This window comes from Hakea prostrata, chromosome 4 (genome assembly GCF_041222555.1).
Source record: "Hakea prostrata isolate BN-2017 chromosome 4, UWA_Hpros_2, whole genome shotgun sequence".
NCBI classification, from domain to species: Eukaryota; Viridiplantae; Streptophyta; class Magnoliopsida; order Proteales; family Proteaceae; genus Hakea; species Hakea prostrata.
The window spans coordinates 5,274,815-5,299,123 of record NC_142603.1 but is presented as its reverse complement, the minus strand read 5'-3'; the positions used below and the strand labels follow the sequence as shown (position 1 = coordinate 5,299,123).

The following is a 24,309-nucleotide window of genomic DNA, read 5'->3' as shown; positions in this document are numbered from 1 at the left end:
ATGGTGGCATGGATTGTGAATGAGATTCAATTCAATTCAAAGTGAATTTCTCACTGATCCACCACCTGCATCTAGCTAGGGTCGGTTGCTGTGGGCAACTCTTTTAGGAAAGCAAATGATAGAGACCCTGAAGCCCTGAGGCCCTTGATACACTGACACCTGCTCACTTCTCATTATTTAACTCAAGAAAATTTTGGAAGAGAGAAGCCCCATGCTTCTCTCAGATGATAACATTTCTTATGTAACACACTCCCTTGGACTGTAATGAAGCTGAAACTGAACTATTAGGCTGGCATAAGCTGATTAATATTCTTGTTTTATTAAACCATGACTCCCTGAGCATTGTTTTCCAGAATCATATGTTCCCAATGTTGGTTTTGTTCAGTTTGATTCAAGCCCATTAGTCTTAATTTTACCTACCAAAAACTTAAGACTTAAAATTTCTGATTAACAAACAGGAGAATGGAAGAGATAAAATTTTACCTGTGAGTTTTTTTCTTAGGGGAAAAAGTTCTATGTATGACAACACCACTCCCACCATGAGTCTGTCATCCTTATCATTTCTTCTCTAATTTACAGGAGAAGAGATGGACTCCTGGGAGTGTGATCTAAGCAAACACTCTCAAATAGAACTTCATTTCCATTTTCGTTGATTAGTTTTGATGTGATTGTTATTTATAAAAATGTATTAAAGAAAATGATCCCTACATAAAATTTTCTCTAGTGCTAACTATCTACTCTTATGAAAGAAAGAAAAAAAAATATCTACTCCCTTTTTTTGATAGAGGGGTAGATGGTATGAAGGATGTGGAAACTGTATTATAATTAGTTTGAAAAAAAAATGAATGCTTTTTCTTTCCACAGTGAGATGGAATATTAAATTAGTAAACTGGGACTGTTGGTTTGGTTGGACATCTTTTAAGTGTGATTAATTAGTTGTCTTCATTCATTAGTCACACATCTCACAATTATTTAGAATGTTTTTCTTTCTTTTTTTTTTTCTATTAAATAGATATTTGTTAAAAAAAAACTCACACAAAACTGTAGTAAAAACTGAATAAAAGATTAATTAATAGTATTAAGTATTGACTAATTCAAGATGAACCCTTAAAAAGACTAAAAATAGCCACATCACATGCCAAATGGCTAAAGTTCGGGTACTTTTTGTCACTTTTTGTGAGAGTCTTTCAACATCTCTAATAAGAATCATTATGAGACAAAAGAAAAGAACAAGAAAGATGAGAAGGAGAAAGAAAATAAGAAAGTGGTGCATATACATTAATTTAGATTGTTTTTCCTTCTTTTTTTTATTCAATAGATATTTGTTACAAAACTGTAGTGAAAACTGAATAAAAGATTAATTAGTAGTATTAAGTATTGACTAATCCAAGATGAACCCTTAAAAGCACTAGAAATATCCACATCACATGCCAAGTGGCTAAAGTTGTGAGGTGTAAGCAAGGAAAAATATCCATTTGAGTACTTTTTGTCATGGTTTTTCAACATCTCAATAAGAATCATTATGAGACAAAAGAAAAGAAGAAGAAGGATGAGAAGCAGAAAGAAAATAAGAACATGGTGCATATACAATATGATTCCAAGTGAAGACTTAGGTCTTGATGTTGACTTTTAGTCTATCACCTTCCAAGTTCCAACCCTCTTCCACTTTCCCTTTTGTACCAATTTAGTTTTTCAAATCCTACTCATTCCTTACTTCTCCTCTTGTATACCTTGTGATAAACGAACTTCATTACTTTTTGAAAGGCATGTTTGAATTTGAAAGATTAGGTTTTTTCTTTAGAAGTATCACTTTGGTAGTAAGACTAATTATCTCCCCTGCTGAACAGATAAGAATAAGTGGATCCACATAGTAGGTTTACACTACTCTTCTATGTTATTAGTTCACTTTAAATCTTACCCTACAAAGATAATTCTCTTAATTATATAACATTTATATTGTCAACATGATGATTGATGTTATAGTGACCTATGAAAAGTCTAAATTTCTTGAATCATAATTAAAAAGAAACAAAATGATCACCTCACTTACTCTCTCTCAATGAAAAAAGGTTTCATAATCTTGTTGGATGCCCTTTTTTGTCCATGAAAGAAATGAAATATTTTCATGTTTATTAAATTAAAATTTCACCTGTGATATAGATGAAAAATCTTTCATTAAAGATACCAACTTCTGATTCCTATAATTAAATCTTCAAGAGGTTTCTCATAGTACCCAAATGCAAATAATACCAGTGAGAGAACCAAATGCAAATAATACCAGTGAGAGAATACAAGATAGATTCTTTGATGGGTTATGAGTTAGGACCACCAAAGAGGGTTCTTTCTTCTAAACTCAAATTACCAATACTATTGAGAAAAAACAAAAGACAATAGTAGGGTTTCCTTGGTTTTCTTCTCTCTCTTTTTCACAAAAAAGAAAAACCAGATGAGAAGGATAGTTTGGTCAATAGAGTTGAAACTTTTACCCAGAAGCGATCATAACCTGATGACTTTTCTGAACAGAAAAAGATAAGAGTTTGGTAACTGTTGGAAAATACCCAAACGGCAGATCTTGCATTACTTCAAGTGTCAATTAATTATTGCTTCTCTCTCACTAAAAATCTCCATAATCACACCTTCACTCTCTGTTTAAGTGTTTATTTCCTCTGGAAAAACCAAACCTGTGCCCTATAAAAGCAGCTTCAACTGCCCACAACTGAGTATCAGGTACTCTTCCCTACATTGCATTCACCAGAAGCTCCAAGACCAAAATACTACCTGAAACAACCTCAAAATCCTTTCTTTTTCTTGGGTTCTTGTTGTTCTTCTTTGTTAATCTTCTGGGTATGCCTTCAAGATATCTTACCAGTGTCAATTCTTCCTCGGCGATGGCAGCAGAGCCGCCGGATAACATTGATGTGGACTCTGATTTTGTGGTAATCTTGGCTGCCCTTTTGTGTGCCCTAATTTGTGTGATCGGGCTCGTAGCAGTAGCTCGCTGTGCGTGGCTCCGACGAGTTTCTGGTATATCATCTGGAACGGGAAGGTCGCAGCAGCAGCAGCAGCAGCACCAGGGTTTGGCTAATAAAGGTTTGAAGAAGAAGGTACTTCGAGCACTCCCTAAGCTCGCCTTCAACGGCGACGTTAACGGAAAGGTTGCAGATTGTGTTATTTGCTTGACGGAATTCGAGAACGGAGAAGAAATCCGAGTGCTTCCGCAGTGTGGACATGTCTTTCATGTCGGATGTATAGATATGTGGCTTGGATCACACTCTTCTTGCCCCTCATGCCGCCAGATTCTTGTTGTAGCTCGGTGTCAAAAGTGTGGTGGTTTACCGGCAACCTCCTCCGGCGATGTTGACACAGAAGCTGGATTGAAGGCCAGAGAAGATGATGTCAATAGGTTTTTACCTTAAATCATCCCTACCCATCTCTCTGCTTCTCTATGTTTGTATAATCTTCTCTTCTTCCCAACCTCTCTCTCTCTCTCTCTCTCCTCCAATTAGGGTTCTCAAGTTAAAAAATTTGAGCTTTTTCCCCCCTTTCCACCTTCATTTCTTTCTAGTTTTCCTTGCAATGTTAGGCATAGATATGTATTTTTTATCTATTTGAGAATATATTGAGCTGAAATCACTCAACAAGTCTGATCTACAGATTGCAGGATTCAATTCTTCTTAATATGTAAATAGAAGCAGAGCATCTCAGTAGGAAAAGCAATGTGCTTGAATCTTCTGGGTGACCTTACTTGACCCTTCTGAGATGGGAAGGCTAACCCTTTACTTTGCTTCTCATCCACTACATGTGGGTAGAGAATCCAACTCCACCACGACTGCTTCTTCTTCTTCTTCTTCTTCCTCTGTTCTTCTTCTTTGGTTGATGGCTGTTTGGTATGTGGGGCAGGGTGGAGCAGGGTGGGGTAAGAAAGTATTTATGTGGCTGATATCACATGGATGATGGAGCATGTTTGGCGGAATTTCAGGTTTGATTGAGGAATTTGGAATTTTCTCTGTTTGGGTAGTTCCACAAGAGCCAAACAATTCTCTAAAATTAATCATACCCATCATTTTTCATAATTTCATCAGGAAAGCAACACAGTTTGGAAAGCTTTAACCATCTCCAATCTTCATGCTTTTGCTTAACCTTGTATAATTTTTTTCTGGGTGAAGAAGAAATGGGGATTTTAAATTTAAAAAGAAAGGCAAAAGAGAAGGGGAATATGGTAATGAGTCGTGTGTGACAAGTGTCTAAATTTGGTGGTAGTAGTTACATATGGATGTTCTCTTCCGGTCAAAGGCATTTTGGGAACTCAAAGCTTTCTTCTTTCATTATTATTCATCACAAAGTAAAGGAAGGTTTTGTGGTGGAAATCGATGGCTTGGCTTTTCTATGTCCAGTCTTTAAGAGTCAAGCCAGTTTAATAGCGTAGGGATCTCCAGAATAAGTTGGTTCTTATGGGTTTTTGCCATTTTAATCTAAGTCCACAGATGCTAAAGCTATTGTTGTTTTAATCTGATATTCTCCTTTTCTTACTTTCTCAAGATTTTTGTTTATTTCCTAAGATTTTTCAAATGGGCTATGGATTTTTGGCTTGTGTGTGTGCTAATGTCCCTTGTTGATAAGTTGTTTTCTTTTCTGGGCGAGGGTCTAAATCCTCTCCTCTCCACATCAACAGGCTGTTTACACATTTGTTAGCATTTATGAGGTCTTATAATTCTAACCACATTTCTATAGATGTATTTAAAATTTTCAATTGGGTTTCTTTGTCTTCTGATTCAACAATGCCTAATACAAATGATCCTATCAGAAACATTGTTCAAGCTCAACAACAACATTTGATGTTGCTGAACCAAGAGACGTTTAAGCAAAGATTACAAACCCAAATCAAGGGTGCTCAAGAGTGCTGGATTTATGCAGTTCTCTAGTAATCTTCAGTTATGCTTGAAGGATGGAAAAGCTGAAGTTACAAAGTATATGACACAAGGGTTAAATCTATATACAATTTCTTAGCAAAGATAGCTCTCAAGTTAAATACATAGGAAAAATTATTAAAATCAGAATGCATGAACTGAACTTTGTTTATATTATCTCTTTGTTATTCTTGAGAAACATACATAAAGATAGATTAGAAAAACAAATAACATAAATTATCTCATCAGACGGATTAATCTATGACTTAGTTCCTGAAAGTTGATGCCGAATATCTATTAGGTGCTTCTGTCAATGTATATAATGCAGCTTAAATTAATTGCATGGCATATGGAATTGTGCTTTGCAGGAATATCAATACTAAATGAAAATGGTTAATGCAAAGTACTTTATTGATGGCAGCTTAAATTTTTTTTTATTACTCCTTTATATACATCCCTTATCCCTACATGAGAGCAAATTCTTATTAAATCTTGATCACCTAAAAAGTTTTGATTCTTGCAGTAAACATCAAGACTGATAGAACACTCTCATCACTAAGGGGGGGAAAATAGATTTTTCTAATGAAAAAAAAAAAAAAAAAACCTTTGGTATATCTTAAGTAGGACTCCATCTATTAAAATGAAAGATCTATCTTGAAATTTTCAACCTTCTAACAAAAGAAATAATGATAAACTAAATTAAGTCTTCTACAATTAATCTGGAATATAGTGGGCTCTTTGTCTGCCCTTAAGGCTTAAGCATGCATGCAATAGACTTTCTTTTCTTTTTTCCTTTTTTATTTAAACAAGAATTAAACAAACTTGCTATTAGTATATAAGTTAAAAAAAAATGAACTAGCAATCCAGTGGGAGAAAGGCACAGAGTCCAAAGTTCAAAACGAATTTATTCGGTATTGTGTTATCAAAATGAATGCTTAGTTGGCAAAAGACCGATGCTCCACATAGGATGTTAGAATTCGAATCCTCTCAAGGCTAGGGGCGAAGTGTTGCCTATCTTAATTATATAATAGCTCCTATGATGATGTAATCAAGGTGCGCAAGCTAGTTCGGATGAACTCAAATTTTAAAAAACATCTTGTTACACTCAACCGTACACATAGATGCCAAATAATAGGCTGAAAAAGCAAAACAAGTACAAAGCTCAGCCTATTGTTTGGCATTTATGTGCACTAGCAGAGGAATTTTTCCCTCAAATTCCAAAAAGAAAAAAAAATGAATACTTATATGGTGGAGAACATACTTCTTTTTTTTTTCAGTTTCACAGGGAGAATATCACAGATGGTGCATAGAGGTAATTATACTTGGAAATTTTATTTTATTTTATTTTATTTTTAATCGAAGGTTCATCCGGGCTAGTTTGCGCATACCCCGACTGCATCCTCAGATGAGCTTTTATATAATTAGTATAAACGAGTTTTGCCGCTAGTTCCAAGGAGATTATGACATCCTACATGAAAGAGTTATCTTTTGTCAACTAAACCACCTCTATTTTTGAGATTAAAATGATTTTTTTTAATGCAAAATTTTTCATCTCATAAATCTATATATATTAAATATATTCAAAATTCAGAATTAATAATATCTTTCTCGAAGTGAATTAGGGTATTTGTTGTTTGGTGCAATTTGTAAAGAACACTAAAACTATATTAATGTATGAAACGGACAAAAAAATTTACCCTTTTTGTGTAGAAGACAACAATAGATTAGCCTAAGTGATAGGTAAATTTTATTTATGAATTAATATGGTAGGTCTTTTATTTTATTATTATAATTTTTTTTTCCATAACTAAGAGAGAAACTGGAGCAGACAACCGTAAGAATTTTTTTCATTCTTTACGGTAAGCAAATAAATGAAACGTCACTACAAAAAACATACCAGAAATATAAATTACCTACTATAGATCAAATCAATTAATTTCACATAACTACCTAATCTACAACCCTAATTAGGGTAACCAATTAAGTAGAGTAATCAAAAATAAAAAAAACATTATTTTAATATAAATTTATTTATATTGAAAATAAGACCCAGAAGTCTGGAGTTTGGACTGGAAGATTTTTATACATAACCATATTTGGGAAATCTAATCTATTATTACCAAAAAAATATATATGTATATATATTTGGGAGATCTTTTTGGAAGACTAAATAGAATTTATTTATTTTTTCTTCTTAAAATTTAATACTATTTATGTACTTTTAATGCGTGATGATACAATATCATGCATACAAATACACGTATGTTGTACAGAGTGCAAAAGTAAAACAGATCTCTTGAGAATCATGGCTAGTTTGAGGGGTTTGATTGTGAAAAGCACCTTCCTTTTCTTCTTAATGTATCTGGTTTTGAGCTACAATGGAGTACAAGGACAAGAAGAAGATGAAGATCTGGAGCTGGAGAGACAACTAAAGCTTCTTAACAAGCCACCAGTGAAGTCTATCAAGGTATGTTTCTTGTTTCAAAAATCAAATTTGATCACTTGAACAGATCAGCTTTTATAGGAATCGACCATAATCAAAAGAGATGAAATTGAAATGACAGAAGCTTTACACTTCCTCTACCTGTACAGACTGATTACGGAGATATTTATGATTGCGTGGATATCATGAAGCAACCAGCACTCGATCATCCCTTACTGAAGAATCATACCGTTCAGGTATCATATTCAGTTATCTTATAACCCACTACTCAGAAGTAGGAGAGTTTGGCTTTTAATCTGGAAATGAACTATTTTCTGGAGTTTTGCATTGTGTGTTTTGCTACAAAGTAATAGAAAGACAAAATTTGATAGTGTTGTTGAACCCACCATGCTCAGTAATTTAAATACTTGTGATAGATGAAGCCCAGCTCCTTACCAACAGGAATGATAAATAAAAAATCATCAGAAAATGGGTTCAAGATCGATGGTTGTCCACCAGGTACAGTCATCATACGAAGGACTCAAAAGGAAGATTTAGTAAGGTCCAAATCTCTGGGAAGAAGTAGTCCTGGAATTGCTTCTCAATTTGCAGCTGATGCTCATGTATATCATGTGAGTCATTCTTCTTCAAACTCTCAGTGACCATTTCTGAACTTATTATCTTATTTTCTTTCTCTTCTTCTCCTTATAAATGATCTAGTCATGAACTTATTAGACCTCTCTGCCTCAGTTTGCTGTTGTCAAGCTAAAGAAACTAGATGATCAGTATCATGGTGGTGATGTAAACCTTAGCTTATATGAACCAAAAGTTTCACCCAATCAATTTAGTGAAGCAGTTCTGTGGGTTGAAAATGGGCCTCCAGAGACACTCAACAGTATTCAGGTCGGATGGGCAGTAAGTAATCATCTCAACAACCAGTCAACCACATTCATATACATAGTTGCTTGCTTGTCTTTGAAAATTCTAATTCACTTGTAAAATTTTTGTGGGACTTATTAGGTAAATCCGAAGTTATACGGCGACAGGCGATGCCGACTATTTTCGTATTGGTCGGTAAGTTTCGAAACCTGCATTGTTGTTTTCAAGATATCAAGTATCAAATATAGATACATAGTTTTCTTCATTTCTTCATTTCTTCATTTCTGTGTGTGTGCAGGCTGATGCATTTCACAAGACAGGTTGCTTTAATACCCTCTGCGCAGGTTTTATTCAAACCAGTAGGCATGTAACCTTTGGTTTAACCTTCAGTAATATCTCTACTGCTGGGGGTCCTCAATTCGAAAAGCATTTCTTAGTGTACAAGGTACATACATACGTTTACCGTATAAGATAAGATATCCATCTTTCAATTAGCCCAATTATTGCAAGAGGGTCATGAGGATTTGTTCGGAAGTCTTTGGCACTGGGTTCACCATTTTGGGTAAAAGCCTTAGCTCACACAGCCACACAGGAACTTGGGCTGAGCATGGAGTGTGATCAATCATCGTCAAGTTGAGTTCTGCAGCTGACTTGAATTTTGTGTTTTCTTGGTAGGATCCACCATCTGGTAATTGGTGGCTTGAATTTGATCATGAGAAAGTTGGATATTGGCCATCAAACCTCTTCACTCACTTGAAAAGCTTTGCGGATGCAATAACAGCCGGTGGAGAGGTTTATACTCCAACAAACGAACCTAATCCTCCTATGGGGAGTGGCAATGTACCAGCAGCATTCAACATTAGATCAACTGCTCTTGCTAGAAGGTTAAGAGCCGTCAACCTGAGAAATGAGCTTGTAGATCCTCAATATGACGATTTCAAGACTATCGCGGATTTGCCGAAATGCTATTATTCTCTACGAGCTTTTCCTTGGGGTATGACTGAATTGTTGAACTCCTTTTTATTTGGGGGACCAAAGAGTGGTTCTTGTTGAGGGGTGGTGAGCCTTCCATGCATCATTAGGAGTAGTTGGTGCACGAGCTGAATCAGCTTTCCTGTTTCATCATTCCAATATTAGCATGATCAAATAACTAATTTGCGTTTCTGCATACAATTATTACATGCTGGAATGAACTGCAAGGAGATTCAGGACTTTATGCAGCAAACTGTGTTACATCCACATCGATGAGTAGTAACAAATGATACAATCAGATTAGACGGCCATAATTCTAGGGATTTCTTTAGAACAACCAAAGACTTGATATTCTAGCTCTGAAGGTTATTCATCAGATAATGATCAAATTGTGTTCATCTCAGAGCAAAGTAATCCACCAGCATTTAGGAATTAAAAAGATTCTTGTTGCAACAATTATTGACTATTATTCTTAATGCTACAGTTCTCCTCCGACCAATTAAGAGTACAAATTTTGCACTCTAATTTACACGCATATACACCACCAGGGCTCAAATATAACTTCAAAACAAGAATAACAGATATCACAAACGAAGGAAAAATGTGATGCCGTGAAACAAATCAAGGTCTCTTGCTCTCAAAAACTCCTCGGCAAGAAGGGAAGAACACAACCAAACTTTCAAAATGACTTAACTATTAGATGCTTTTCCTCTTCTCATCTTTGGAATCATGACCACAACCAGCAGTCTATTTATCTTCTGAACTCCAAGTGACACAGGTGATCCACAGGTTGCATCAATATACCAACTTCAGCCAGTTCAGAATGCCAAAACCAGCACCAATTAAGCTTCCTAGCCTCCTGACTACTAAACTACTCAATCTTGGCAGCAGCCTGTTTTGCACCTACAGCAAAGAATTCCGTGATAACCTCAAGGGGCATGCCCTTGGTTTCTGGAACTTTCAAGAAGACAAATACCAATGAGATACAGCATACAACAGCATAGATACCGAAGACACCTGCCAGCCCAATGGAGGTGAGCATGACCGGGAGTGTGTAGGTAACAATGATATCACCTATCCAATATGTAAGTGCACAGATGGCAATACAAAGCCCACGGACCCGAGTGGGGAAGATCTCCGAGCAGAGGGTGTTGGGAATAGGACCAAATGCCATGACAAAGCAACAGAAGTAAACAATAACACAGACGGTTGAAATTACAGCATGGACGACAGTACCCAGGCTCAGAATATTCCCCAAGACAAGAATGACAAGTGACACTATCAAGACAGGAATGGTACACAGTAGCAGCGTCCTGCAATAAGGAGAAATTAGAAAACAAATCAATGTACCATTGAGCAGAATTATGTAATACTTTTCATATAATTTTAGAGATGGATTGAAAAAATAAATAAAAAGGCAAATTACATATTGACCCCCTATATTTGCAATAAATTGCATCTTCTACTCCTGAAAAAAAAAATCAATTACAGATGCCCCCTTACTGCTTCAGCAGAGCTGCCCATTTATAGCTTTCAATTCTCAACAACAGGGGGGCATCTATAATTTATTTTTTTCAGGGGTAGTAGATGTAATTGATTACAAACACAGGGGGTCTATAAGTAATTTCCCTAAATAAAAATAAAACTTGTGACAGCTTTTCAGAAAGTAGTTCCTTGTTGAAAAGCATACATACAGTGAGAAAATATAATATCATCCCACCATTACCACTAAGACAAAGTTATAAAAGTTAAGAAGAGTGCTTTCCAACATGCACATTACACATCACATGACACATGGAAGGAATCCATTCCTTGAAATGGCCCCTTCCAATACAGGGCTTGCCCACAGCATGTCAAGGAACCTGGCTGTGTGTCATCTAGCATGGCATTGGCCTAGAATAGATATTGAATATTTAGTGGTTGTAAAATGAAAAGGCTAATCAAATCATTTGCTGGAAAACTGAGTGATTTTCTCATTAATTACGAAGACAGGATGTCATGCAGCAAAAACCACTCAGGGCAAGAATAAAAAAGGAAAAAGACAGTTTTGCAATTCAACAGCGTTAAAAGGCAATTTTGGGAAGCATTTATAGAAATCAGTATGTAGGTAGGAATGAGGGTTTACAGTTTAATCAGACGAAATAGTTTTAATTATCACTGCTCTCTTTGTTTTCCATGAAAAAGGAAAATTATTCTCCATGGATATTGAACAGTTCAATGATTTGAAAATTTAATCATTTTGGGAATTAGATGTCAGAAGCTTAAGACTGAAAACGGGGTTTACTTTGAATACTGGTTCCAGCACTCTGCCATTCAAGACTGGTAAACTATCTAGCACCCACACAGAATCTAACAATGTCCCTTATTCAGGAAGGAAATAGCAGCTCCAGGCATTGGGGACGAGAGGGGGAGGAGTGCCCTACCTTCTTCCGCTGATATCCATAAGCCTCATTGCAACAGCTATACATGGAAGCATCAAGAGAGTTGTGAATGCACTAATTAGCAGAGATGCAGAATCTGAACTTAGGCCCAAGTCTGAAAGTAGAACTTCAACACCAGCCTCCTCAAGAATCTGAGGGGTGTAGTACAGAACCCCATTGATGCCAGAAAACTGCATTGATAAAATATTGCACATAAAACTCTTATCAGGAAAGTGTAGCAAAAGAATAAAATTTAGGCCATTGTTTTACCAAGAAAGAAGTATGAAGCTCCAAGTTTCAAACATAAAAATCTATTTAAAACAGGAAAATAAATTTAAGATCACATGAAATAACAAAGGGTATACATGTTGGCCAGTAACGGAGCTGACCTAACATAAAGTAAGCCAACATGTGGAACTACATCAATTGTTAAACACCCGAAAAAGGATGTTATTTTCGCAACAAATCAAACCCTGGACGGTACTAGGAGGACGAAAAGTCATATGTTATACATTCAAGGGACAAAAAGAAATTACACAATCAAAAGTACAAACAGTTTAATAGAATATTGTCAACATTGGAGATGAGGCACCTAGATAATAAGATGGCAAGATTTTTTCTCAAAGATGGACCTAGTAGAATATTGGCTTTCAATCTATGCTTATGATATTAAAGTCATGCAGCAGTCTCCTATCCATGATTCATTTAGGAAATAAGGGCCGGGGGGGGGGAGGAGGAGTTCTATATCAGGTTACTCGCCAAACCTTAAATTTGAAAAGCAACTCAAGTTTTAGGAATTAAAACAAGTGCAACCAAGGGACAGAAAAAATCCACACATCATCCATTCAGAAAATTATACTAGTTAGTAATAATCAACTAGTTCACCATACTTTTTTTATGCAACATCAAAGACAGGTGAAAGAGTAGCGAACGACAGAAGAAACTGTCTCTTACCTGTTGAAGTATTTGAATCCCTACCCCAACAATTAATGCATGCTTGACTCCTGGCTCTAAAAGATCACCCCACCTTGGCCCTTTTGCAGCAGCTTCAGAGGGATGAACCATAGCAGGTCCAACTGGATGCTGCTCTATAAGCTCCTTAGAGTACAGTGCAGGCTGGCTTACTAGAGCAGCAGCCTGAATGAATTCACCACCTTCAGGAATGTCACCACCAGGAAGTGAAACAAGAGAACCACGCCGGGATCCAGGAACACCCTCCTGGTGTAAATAAATCCTCTTGAATCCCCCTTCTTTCTTTCCATCTGGACCTTCTCTCTCAGACCATTGCCATGCCAACTGCCAACCACCACCGATACCCATACTACTTCCCGTCTCTCCAGGACCTCCTTGCATAAGACTACTGTGGCGCCTCATGCTTAAACTGCTACCATGGGACACCTGAGGTGGCACCATGTCCTTACCTTCAATGCTTGTTGTCTGACGTGAGATCAACGGGGTATGCAAATTGTCATCAGAATCATTGCCGCCAGCATCAGACAGATAGTCATCACCATCCCTATGCTGGCCTTCCTCATCCCACTGCATGTTTTTATCATGCTGCCCTGCCACACTCAACATACTACCGAAGTTCGGAAAGAGTGTGCTTCGCATGCTTCCCATCTCAGGTAACTTCTCATGGACACTGCCGAAAAGAGTGACGAGAGGGTCCATAAGAGATACACTCTGACTCTCCATGCTCCCATGGCGGGACACAAGTCCAAGTGTACTCTGCCGAGTCTGCTCCGTGACAGGTCTGGCAACCCAAGAAAGGCCTTCTTCTGGACCATATAACTTGATCTGGTCCTTCTGAGCTGTTGGATCGTGTTCATCAGTTAGATCTTCAGCTGGGCCTATTATATACTCTTCTATCGAAGTTTCACCTCCAACTCCAAGGCCTTCAACCAGCAAAGCCATCTCACCTGTAGATCAAAGGGGTTACAGTGCTTTCCATTATGCATGAATCATCAAATTATTTTGGAAAAACCAACAAAAGAGAGAAGATATAAAGTTATCAGAGAACCTATAAATACATCAAGATACAAGTAACCTGCTTCTTGTATATAGTTCAAAAGATAGTAGCTAAAACATAATATACCTTGGAGAAGAGAGAGGAGTGAGGACTTGGGGGGGAAGAAAAAAGAGGACACTGAAATGTTTAAGACAGTATTCCTAGAAAATTATTTACTGGTCTGGTCTGGGTATTCCAACTACAATTGTTTGCTATGTTGAGATGTAAGTTTCAAAAAGAGACCTATATAAAGAATTGACTTTAGTCTTCACAAATGAAATAATTATCATAATAACATCACAGCATATCATATAACAGAGGAAGTCAACAAAAATTCTCAATACACACTTATGGAATTGTATTTATTTTTACATGAGCTTTTCCCAAAGTAATAGCCTTTCATGCTGCATTTGGTTGGCAAGAGATGAGTAGAAATGAAATAAAAAGAAAAGAAAAAAGAATCTCAAAAAGAAATGAAGTGCAAAGAAACAAATGAGATGGAAAAAGAATTGTCATGATGTTTTATTGTCTAAGGGGCGGGCCTAGGCACAATGGTCAGTAGACCACAATTGTAGCCTAAGGTCAAGGTATCAAAACAGCTTCTCAGCAAAAATTGCTGAGATAAGGTTCCGTAGGAACATTGCACCCTCAGAATCTCCTTGTGCAAAAGCCTCCAGCACCAAGTTCGCCCTTATTTTATGTCTCATTGTTCAGGGAAAAGGAAATTCAAATCTCTCAAGAAAGAGTGAGATTTCTTGCCAAAATAGCAAGACAATTTTTTCAGTGACCCATGACATTTTCACCACTCAAAATTGAAAAACTGCCAAAAAAAATCTCTATCAAACCAAGTAGCATGAGATTTTCAATCAATGGGAAATTAGTAGAATGATGTGGTTTTTTTCTTGTCATCCAAGCAAAGCCTTAGAGTTTCTACTACTCGACCCAAAAAGCTCAGTAAAAGCTCAATATCACCAAGATCATTAGATTTTTTTTTTTTTTGTATTTTTTTCCTTTTTTTTCCTCTCTTTTTTTTTTTTTTTTTTTTTTTTTCCCTTCTTTTTTGTTGTGGGGGGATTGAATAAATAAATTTATTACCAAAGAAAAGTAAATACAAGAGCACAAAGGGCATAGCCTGAGCAAAGAGAGCCATAGGGCTCAAAACAAGCAACCAAAGAGGCAACAAGCCTAGCAACCACCTATGAGCAAAACAGAAAGCAAACTAACCAAACTAGATAGCACCTATTTTTTAGATTTTTTTCTCACTCCTTATATTGTGGCAAAGCAAAATCAAAAATTGGGAATTGTGACAATTGTAGTTTGTTAATCATTCATAAATTTTGCATCTTTCATACATTTTTGGGGAATTGTAACATTTGTTATTGAAGAACCAGCACACATTTATTTATAATAATGAAGTACGAAGTTATAGAGTACAAAACTCTAAGGATATTTTACCACAATACCCCTTATTACAGCACATACATAAAATAGACAAGGAATGTACATGAAGGTACTAGGTTGAGGAACAACAAAAGTTAATATCCTATACATAACAGCCATCCATGCAACAATATGGACTTCATAGGGGCAATGGCCAACAAGGGAACTCCCAAACCCTAATCCCTTAAGTTTAACAACAACAACAACAACAACAACAACAACATAACCTTATCCTAGCTCAATGGGGTTCCTTATGTGGATCCTTCTCTCCGATCAGCTCTATTCAAAATCATGTACGAAAAGAAGAACTCCAAAGCAGGTTAAACCTTAGAGAGAAGCTCAGAACATAGGCTAAAAAGAATTCCAAATCTGTAGCACCAAACCTCAAGTCAAAGAGGACCTCCAATACATCTTCCAAACAATCAAACAGGAAAAAGGGAAAATACAGTCACTCTAAGCCTTTTGAATTTCAGCAGTCAAAATAATTATGCAGTGAGAGGAAATGAGCTATATAGGCTATTGCATCCTTGGAATGATAGGGCTGTTGTATCTTCTTTCATTATTTAACAATATTTGTTAGGGCTGTCAGCCATCATGAAGTTCCCGGGTGAAAACCAAAGTGAACACCAATACTACACCAATGGTTTGTAATATCGTTCAGATTTCACATTCCTTAATTGAAACAGCCCTTCCTACACTCTAGTACATCAAGATTTTTACAACTGCAAAAGAGGAAAAAGCATTTGAATTATAAGTTGTGTGTGAATACCTAAAATACATCTATGAAATTGGAAGCTACTCCTTATAAGCAATCCTTCTCACATGCTCTAACTATAGTGGCAAACAACCGCATGATGACTTCAATACATGCATGCATGCCCATACATACATACATACATACATACATACATACAAATGTGTGTATATGTATTGTACAACAATGAAACTACTAACTGTTATTGTTTTCCCTTGGTTGACAGCTAGATGAAAATAGCTTACAATACTAGCTCAAATCATCCATGCCAAAATGCAAAGAACATAAAGTTCTAAAGTGAAATACGAGGAATAATTTACCAATTAGAAACAACTCCAAGACACACCTGAGACATCCTCCCACCCACGTAATCTCTGCAATACGTGTTTAGCCTCAACCATCCGCCCTTTACTCACTAGCCACCGTGGAGATTCCGGCAAGAAAAATACAGTCAAAACAAAATAAGCAAGAGAAGGAATAGAAAGAACCCCAAGCATCAACCTCCAGCTTGGTGATTCCAACAGTGACATCCCAAAAACCATACAATATGAGAAAAACATTCCAGCAGAACCGGTGAATTGTGGAAGCGTGTTTAACGTTCCCCTTATTTCAGGTGGGGCTGTCTCAGATATGTAGACAGGAACAAGAGTGCATGCCAGACCAATTCCAAATCCATCCAAAAGTCTTGCCAAGAGAAGGATATAAACATTTGGAGACCATAACATTACAAGACCACTAACAAAATAGAGAAGTGATGAGGCTATCAGCATTGGACGCCGACCAATCATATCTGATACGACTCCAGAAAATGTTGTAATAAATACAGCACCAATAAGTGACATAGCCACAATAAGCCCTTCCATTGTTGCATTACTTTCCAAATCAAATTCCTCCTTTATGTAAAGAATAGCCCCTGCAGCAAACAGAATTAATTCTCAATTTAGTGTCACAACTTCAGCTTGTGCATCTTCTTCCCTAAGGAGAAGGGTAACAATTGAAGCACAAAAGAATCAGAAAAGGAAGCAGCAAAACTTCAATGACCAAACTGGAAAGCACATTCAAAGTGAATGGAGAGAAAGTGCTAAAAAAATCCACCTCCAATCACTCCCTTCAATGTACTCAACCAGCCACTACAGAGTTGTTTTCTCTATTTTAACAGTGCTAAAAATTTAAGAAATCACCAAAGCGATCACTTTCAGAACACAGAAGTGACAGATGTTCACCAGCAATTGTGGCATTATCCCATCCCTGCAACAAATTCCCCATCGTAGCAGCTATAGCTACAAGCACAGCACCCCTCATCTTTGGTGAAGTTTATTCTCCGTAACCACAACAGAATAACCTGCAAAAGGAAATTTCAGATCAGCAATAATTTAGTGTAATCCAACCACATTGAACACTTCAAATAACTTGTCATTAAACTGACTCATTATCTGGGCGGACGGCAAACCATTACCCGGTAGCCACACCTTCACTGTGAGATCAACACAAGCATGCTCCAGTCCCAGAAAAAGAAATAGAACTGCTTAAATTGATCAGAAAGCCAATGGAAAGAGACTTAATTAATCACCAACGCTCAAATCTATATTACACAGGGGGAACCACTAATCTACATAGTAACCGATCATAAATGTCCGCGAACATAAAGAAGCCAATCGCCTTATGAGACGAAAAACAAGTCCCAACCGTTTCAGTGACCGCCAATCTAAAAATCAGACTACAAAAAATCCAGAGATTATACAAGGTGTTTATGAAACCGTTAAGGCGGTGAAACAGAGAATCAATACCGCAAGCTGCCTCTTTGACGGGATTCACATATCAGGACGTTAACTCTACTGAAAAACACTTCTACCTAGGGAAGCGAAGCAATATAAGTCGGAAAACCAAAGGCATGTTTTCCCGAGGACCGCTTACTACACGACACCTGCACCTCTCACCAGACTGCAAATCAGCCTCCACAGATCCTCGTTCTCAGTCACGAAGTGCAGCTAAAGCTCAGCTGCGAAGCGAACCACCAGTATTTTTAATCGCCAGACACACTTGAGGTGCACCGAAGAAAAACTTTGAATTCAGGAGTGTCGGGAGTTCGAAAATATCCCAAATACGAACTGTATCAAGTTCTATGTTCGGAAAAAATTGGCGAAATTAAACTCGAAACAAGTACCAGAGTTATGAGAAGCCTTACAATGGTGAAAATTTTCAGCTCTTTTCTGGAAACCGATGGAAATCTTTAGTATCTCCAATTCTATCCTCAAAGCAGTACAAGATAAGCAGTACAGAAACGAATCCGAATTCAGTCTCCGACCTCCAAAGGGCACAATTGCAGCAGCACTGCCACAACTGAAGTTTCTCAATTGGAACGGTTACAGATCTCCCTTGTAGAAATGACTCCACAACATTAACTCTTGATAATCTTGGTCTCACAAGCAGTCCAAGCCTGTCGAGAACCTCCCGAAATTCCAAGTACTCAATGCACCGTAGTTTTTTTCCTGGAATCTTCAGATTTACATCTACAGCACCAGATATAACCACTCTTTTCCTAAAAGAAGTGAGGAAAATGACCAAAAATCGTTAGTCTTTTCGAAATTTCAACTACGAAATCCATAAAATTTCTCAATTTTTTCTTGTTTCTTATCAATTTGGTTTGTCCTTCCAAATTGTCAGACGCAAGCTAAAGTAACACTATCTACTACTTCGAAAAGTAAAAACACAGATTTCCTCATCATGAAACCTACAGCTACAGTTCAATAACAAGAATAATCAACAACACTAAATTTCGATTAAAGTGTCAAATCGAATAGGTTTATAACAAAACAATAGCATCCGAGTAAATCACTGAGTTTCAACAGTGCAGAGATTTCCAAAAAGACAGAAATTAAACAACATTTCTGTTTTCGGTGAATCGACTTACCAGTTCCCACCTTGCAAACTGCAATCCAAGACAATAATCTAAGGAAGAAGAACGTATTTTTATCGATCAATCCAACTGTAACCCTCTTTACGGAAACAAAAATTTTGTGTATCTGTGAATACAGACACTAATAGAGACGAAGCCACAGTGTGATTCGCCCAGTGGCCCCAGCTAATAGCTCTCTGTAATGCTCATAAGTCATAACTACCTAAATCCATGGAAATTAGATTTGAAGCATGAGGGTAGTTCGGTCAAAACAAATTGTTAATTACTGCTGATTTCCAAAATATTTAATCCCCGAATATACCCTTCGCTTTTCTGTTTATGGGCCAAAAGGGAACAAAAATGTCTGTCAAAAGTGGCACACAAAAAGGTAAAATTTCAAATTCTCAGATTTTATTAATTTTTTTAGCTTTTTTCCCTTTTTTTTAACTTGAATCTTGAGTAAGGGATTTGGCTTTCGTGAATTTTGACTAGCGACAGCCGTAGGTGACACGTGGAAATAAAAATAATTTTTGTGCAGTCACTCTTTCGGGAACACGTGGTAAGATCTTAGAATATTACGTGTAGCGTGAACTCATCTCCATCTCCCTCCATCTTCCACACCAACTACTGGTCTCCGTTAGCCCCTCAACCCACCCAAACCTAATTGCCACATGCAGATGCTCACCCACCCATTGGTCTGTTGAGCTTCACTTCAGTGCTGCACCGGAAGCCAAGGTCGAGATCGAAATTTTGACCGAGATTTCGCTTTATATACACATCAAAATGGACGGTCGAGATTTTGGTTCGATCTTGACCGTCGGCTTCACATGCTGCGCATTAAATTTTGACTCTAGACCTCTTCTTTTTTTGTTTTTATTTTGAGAAAAAAATTTGTGTTTTTATTCCCACAACGGAGGAGAAGGACAATTCTTCGGGGTAGACCTGAACATTACGTATTCAATTATCAGCATGTGCTGTCAATAGTCGAGATTGAAATCTCGACCATCTATCTCGTAAATGATTAAAAGCAAGACGGACATTGGCAGTACAATGTTGTTCATTAATGAACGGCACTAAAGTTGTACCCTAATTCTCCATGGGGGAACAAAGACAAGGTGGCATTGTACCCTCTATGATTTTCTTCATGTGGGATGTTTTGAGTACGAATGTTAATCGGTTTAATTCAATTGATTTCGGAGAACTAATAGGTGTTTATCGAGTTATGCTGCTTGTATAGATGATCGTACTCAACTATTCAATCATACCAATTTTTTTTTGTAGTGGCAATCATGCGCCCCCCCTGCACTATGCAATATCTGAACTTTTCAATTCAACCCATGCAGGCATTAGTCCTGCCAATCAGCGTAGCCCCACCACATGCCTAGTATAGTCCACAGAAGTCAGTAATGATTTCATGTGCAGACCAAAGAACAGATAACTGTCTAATACAAGAAAGAGAGGAGTAAAAATCATTCCAACATAGAACATGGAGGTTATCGAACTGCTTGAAAGTGAGTTTGAAAGCACAAGACTACCACTCCCGATGATAATCATACCAATGAAGATCTTTAGAATCCGCCATTACAAAGTCCTTTTTGTACATTTGACTGATAGTGAGTGGCCTAGATCGACATCGACTACTTACCAGAAGCTTACAATTTCAGAAAAAAAAATGAAAACGTCTTAGAATTGTTTTTCTCCAACGCCTTCATTTTCATATTTCATTTTATTTCCTAAATATAGGAAAAGTTGTTTTTTTCTTTTTCAAATGGAAAATTATTACTAGGTGAGGTTTCTTTGTTGGTTTCTTTGGTGACAAAATATAATTATTGATTTATTACAAACAGAGAAGGGACCATTAATTCAAATTAAACTTATGGCCACAATTGTGTCAAATAAAGAATATTAGTACACTAGATAGCAACAATAAGGTTCACAAGAAGTGGCACTTCTTTGTGATCCATTGGTTGATTTTATGTTATAAATATGTGTTGAGATTTTTATTTTTTCATGTTTGAAGGTAAGTAAAGAGTGGTACCATTCTTTTAAATATAGACTTACACTACAAGCTTTTGGTTTAGCCTAGAGAAACTATAGATTTATAATCCAACTAATTGTGTTTTTGATGTATGCAACAATTCAAAATGGTGACATGCTATTATGAGAAGGTTATTTACCGTGACATTACATAAGAAATATATGAAACAATACCAATTATATGAGAAAGAGAGAACAATCATAGTAAGGATTTAACACTCTATGAGATTTTGTGACTCTCCTTAAAGTTCAACTATGTGCATTTTAATTTCATCAATAAATCATACAATAGGTTTGCTGATTTTCTTGCTAAGGTAGCCCATCGTTTCTCCCTTGCTAGATCATGGTGGAATGTCCAGTTGACAAAACCCAACACTTCCACATAGGAGTCAGAGTTTGAATCCTCTCTGAGCCAAGGATGAAGCCCCGCCTATATTAATTATATAAAAAGGGCGCATTGAGGATGTAGTCGTGGTGCGTGCAAGCTGGCCAGATGAACCTCATTCAAAAAAAAAAAAATCATGGTGGAATGTCCCACTTATTTTCATGATTGATCAATTATTGTTATTGTCCAGGTCTCCTAACTTAAACTATTTTATTTAATGAAGCTCTTATCCTTTGACCAAAAGATAATAAGGATTTAACACTTTTTTTTTGGTGTGTGGAGAAAATGAGACTTTATATTAATAGAAATAAATAGAATACATACAATAAAACAGAATTAGGTTATAAAGAACCTACGAGCCCTACTGCTCTTCTACAACATATTGAGAGATTTAACACTTTACCTTGAATTGCATTGAGGCTAGGATGAGCTGAATTTGAAAATTTCACTTATAATCTTTATATTTTAACTATAATTGTATGTAACTAGAGAGATATATGCAAAGAATTTTGGAAATAATATGAAAGTGACATTATTTGATTATTATTTTCCTTGACATACATATTTTTTAAATCATATTAATATTTGTCGTTGAAAGAAGTTACTTGCCATAGAGAATTTTATTAGGTCCATTTACGACAAAGAAAGAGACCATCCATTTCCCTCTGGATGAAGGACACATGTCCATCAGTCACATCCAAAGGTTCATATTAAATTAAAATATAAAAAAAATTTATATATTCTCAATTTTATATCATCCTCTAAATGTGACTAATGAATATGTGTTATTCATCTAAAATAAAATGAATGGTTCTAAAAATGAACCTGGTAAGATTCTCTTGCCATAGGGCATCAGGTTCAAAAGAAAAAGTAATTGAATTGTTGCCTCACACAATTATGAAAATACATAGGATATTTGGTGAACTTAAGCAATAGTTTTTAATCTAACATGAATTTTGGGTAAAACTAAGGCCAAAGTTCACCACAGTAGGTAGTGAACTAGCAAAATCTCACCAAATTTCAGTAGATTTCAACCTCCATTTTGAGGGGTATTTTTGGTCATTTTGTGTCCAAATTTAGTGTTAATTACCTTAATATGATATAAATATTTGGTAAATTTGAATTATTTTGTATTCCATGTAAACTCTCCTTCCTAGCCACATTTAACATGTTACATTTTTAGGCCTAAATCATTTGGACATAATTGGAAAGATTATATGTTGACATTGAAAATTTCATTACAAAATCCCTTTCATAATTTAAATTCTTTCCATAAATTCTTTCATGTATATACTATTCTCAAACTACATTTGAGATTGTGATAAACTCGATATTTGAAAATAAAATTCTTTCAATTCTCACTGGTCATGGTTAAATCTGATCACATGTTGCATGGCTTTAATGCCACAAAGAAGGAGCCAGTAATAATAGTAATCATAACACGTGGGATACTCCTTGTCAATTTGCACTCCATCAGAGAAGCGCTCTGTGCTCCCCGACGGGTTTTCCACCATAAAAACATGTGGGACCCCAGGGATTGTGATGTTATTTATTTATTTATAATGTTTTATGATTTTTACGTGTGGACTCCACATGTTTTGTGGTGGAAACTCGTCGAGAAGCACAGAGTGCACCCCGTCATTAGGCTGACTAGGAATATTTGAATCAGAACCGGTCTGTATAAACCGGGACGGTTTTCTTTCTTTCCTTTCTTCCTTGAATAATGAAAAAATAAATAAATAAAAAAAAAAAGCTGGCAGACTGATTAGTGAAGTACTCCATCTAACACTTAAAAGACTAGCTGATAAATTAAGTGTTCTTAGACGATGTGATGTGTCACGTGCTCTTTATTTACCTTTCAAGTCTCAACAACGAAATGCACGTGACCTTGACTTAGAGTGAGAAATTTTGATAATAAAACAACCGAGTGTTTTACTTTTCTAGTCCATGTTTGGTGGGATGGAAAAGTTGACCGAGAAAACTGAAACTTCCCATCTTTCTTTTGTTTTTGGATAAATCTTCCCATCTTTCTTATGTACTTTGCATTTGACTTATTTTCTAATGCGTCATTATCTTGTGAAAGACACTATTGTTTTAGATAGAGTGTTAATATTGAACTTGTCTTCTAGTAAACCATGTTATCAATAATAATTGAGCAAATATATTAAATGAAAGAGTTTAGGTCAAAGGAACTATACAAACGATTAATTGCACTTCCGCCAAAGTTAAACCACTATTTGTTAAGAACCAAGAACATCAATCGAACCTAGCAGGACACAAACTCATATGTTGAATTACACGTTTAATCTTCTAAACTTGTGTTAACTTTGAGATGAAATTCACCAAAAATTAAGAATTGGCAACAAAAACTTAACACCCAAAAATCTGTCAACTTAATTTTCCTCAATAGAATTTTCACTAAATCAGGACAATCTTCATTCGAGTTCCGAAACTATTTGAAAACTCTTTATTGTTGCAATGAACAAATTGCAATTTCGGATCCAGAAACAAGGCATACGTATTTAGTCAAAAGTATCTTCTTCTTTTTTTAGTTGATTTCTAATTTTCCTATATGATTCTGACAATAGTTCCGACAGGGTGAAAGAAGATAGATTAAATGATTTCCCCTTCACCCACCTATATTAATAATAGAGTATTACGGGCATATTTTAGTCATATCACATGTTTTAAATAATGTCAAAAAACCTATACAAACAAGAGGAATCCACAATAAATAAAGATGGTATACCTCTTTCATTTAAATTTTAGCTGCTTTTTTGTTTTGGCCAAAAAAAAATATGTACTAAATAATGTAAGGGTATTGTGGTGCATTCAGGTTTGAAATTTGAAATAGCTTAATAGCATTAGTTTTTTTGGGACCTAGACATAATTTATGCTCTAATCAAGGACCCATGCCTAAAAAAAACTCTTTTAAATATTTCTTGTTCAAGGCTATATTTTCTTTTAGGGAAAAATGGAGGTAGCCCAGGCCTTGCCTGATTAAGACTTCGTAAGTCAGGCCCATGAACATAGTCAGCTTCATTAGGCCTAGGCGTAGGCCCATGAAAACCTAATTGGGTTTACAGGGCCTGGAAGAGCAGCCCATCAGAGTATACACTTCAAATGATCTTGGAAAAGCAGTTTCAAGATCTAATTTGGAAGGATCTAGGGTTTTAGGTCTTGTTTGAA

The 24,309-nt window shown here is 36.3% G+C and overlaps 2 protein-coding genes and 1 pseudogene across 4 annotated transcripts; 2 read left to right on the top strand and 1 right to left on the bottom strand.

Moving 5' to 3' along the window:
- Positions 1–2,534: 2,534 nt before the first annotated feature.
- LOC149017315 (RING-H2 finger protein ATL8 pseudogene) lies at positions 2,535–3,639 on the top strand (annotated as a pseudogene).
- A 4,739-nt stretch (positions 3,640–8,378) lies between these two features.
- On the top strand, positions 8,379–9,261 carry LOC149017314 (protein neprosin-like). Its single transcript, XM_089152919.1, has 3 exons — positions 8,379–8,399; positions 8,507–8,653; positions 8,884–9,261. The coding sequence occupies exons 1-3, from the start codon at positions 8,379–8,381 to the stop codon at positions 9,259–9,261; spliced, it is 546 nt and encodes a 181-aa protein (XP_089009045.1).
- LOC149017313 (monosaccharide-sensing protein 2-like) lies at positions 9,205–18,894 on the bottom strand. 3 transcript variants are annotated; one of them, XM_089151649.1, is made up of 9 exons: positions 18,714–18,894; positions 17,988–18,341; positions 17,655–17,863; positions 17,259–17,324; positions 17,026–17,144; positions 16,149–16,715; positions 12,555–13,519; positions 11,604–11,791; positions 9,205–10,493 (listed from the first exon to the last, which is right to left on the bottom strand). In XM_089151649.1, exons 5-9 carry the CDS (start codon positions 17,102–17,104, stop codon positions 10,052–10,054), a joined length of 2,241 nt encoding a protein of 746 aa, XP_089007775.1. In that variant the 5' UTR covers positions 17,105–17,144; positions 17,259–17,324; positions 17,655–17,863; positions 17,988–18,341; positions 18,714–18,894; the 3' UTR covers positions 9,205–10,051. The 3 variants fall into 3 exon arrangements, with proteins under 3 accessions (XP_089007775.1, XP_089007774.1, XP_089007773.1); XM_089151648.1 differs by lacking the exon at positions 17,655–17,863; XM_089151647.1 differs by lacking the exons at positions 17,259–17,324; positions 17,655–17,863.
- Positions 18,895–24,309: the final 5,415 nt, after the last annotated feature.

What these genes read in the sequence shown, in the direction of transcription:
- LOC149017313 (XM_089151649.1), bottom strand. Translation starts at nt 17,104, where the DNA reads ATGAGGGGTGCTGTGCTTGTAGCTATAGCTGCTACGATGGGGAATTTG. An exon ending in TGGGTGGGAGGATGTCTCAG is followed by an intron (nt 13,520 to 16,148) that starts GTGTGTCTTGGA and finishes TTTGATCTACAG; the next exon opens with GTGAGATGGCTTTGCTGGTT. An exon ending in ATGGATATCAGCGGAAGAAG is followed by an intron (nt 10,494 to 11,603) that starts GTAGGGCACTCC and finishes TCCTTATTGCAG; the next exon opens with GACGCTGCTACTGTGTACCA.
- LOC149017314 (XM_089152919.1), top strand. Translation starts at nt 8,379, where the DNA reads ATGCCGACTATTTTCGTATTG. An exon ending in TGCCGACTATTTTCGTATTG is followed by an intron (nt 8,400 to 8,506) that starts GTCGGTAAGTTT and finishes GTGTGTGTGCAG; the next exon opens with GCTGATGCATTTCACAAGAC. An exon ending in AGCATTTCTTAGTGTACAAG is followed by an intron (nt 8,654 to 8,883) that starts GTACATACATAC and finishes TTTTCTTGGTAG; the next exon opens with GATCCACCATCTGGTAATTG.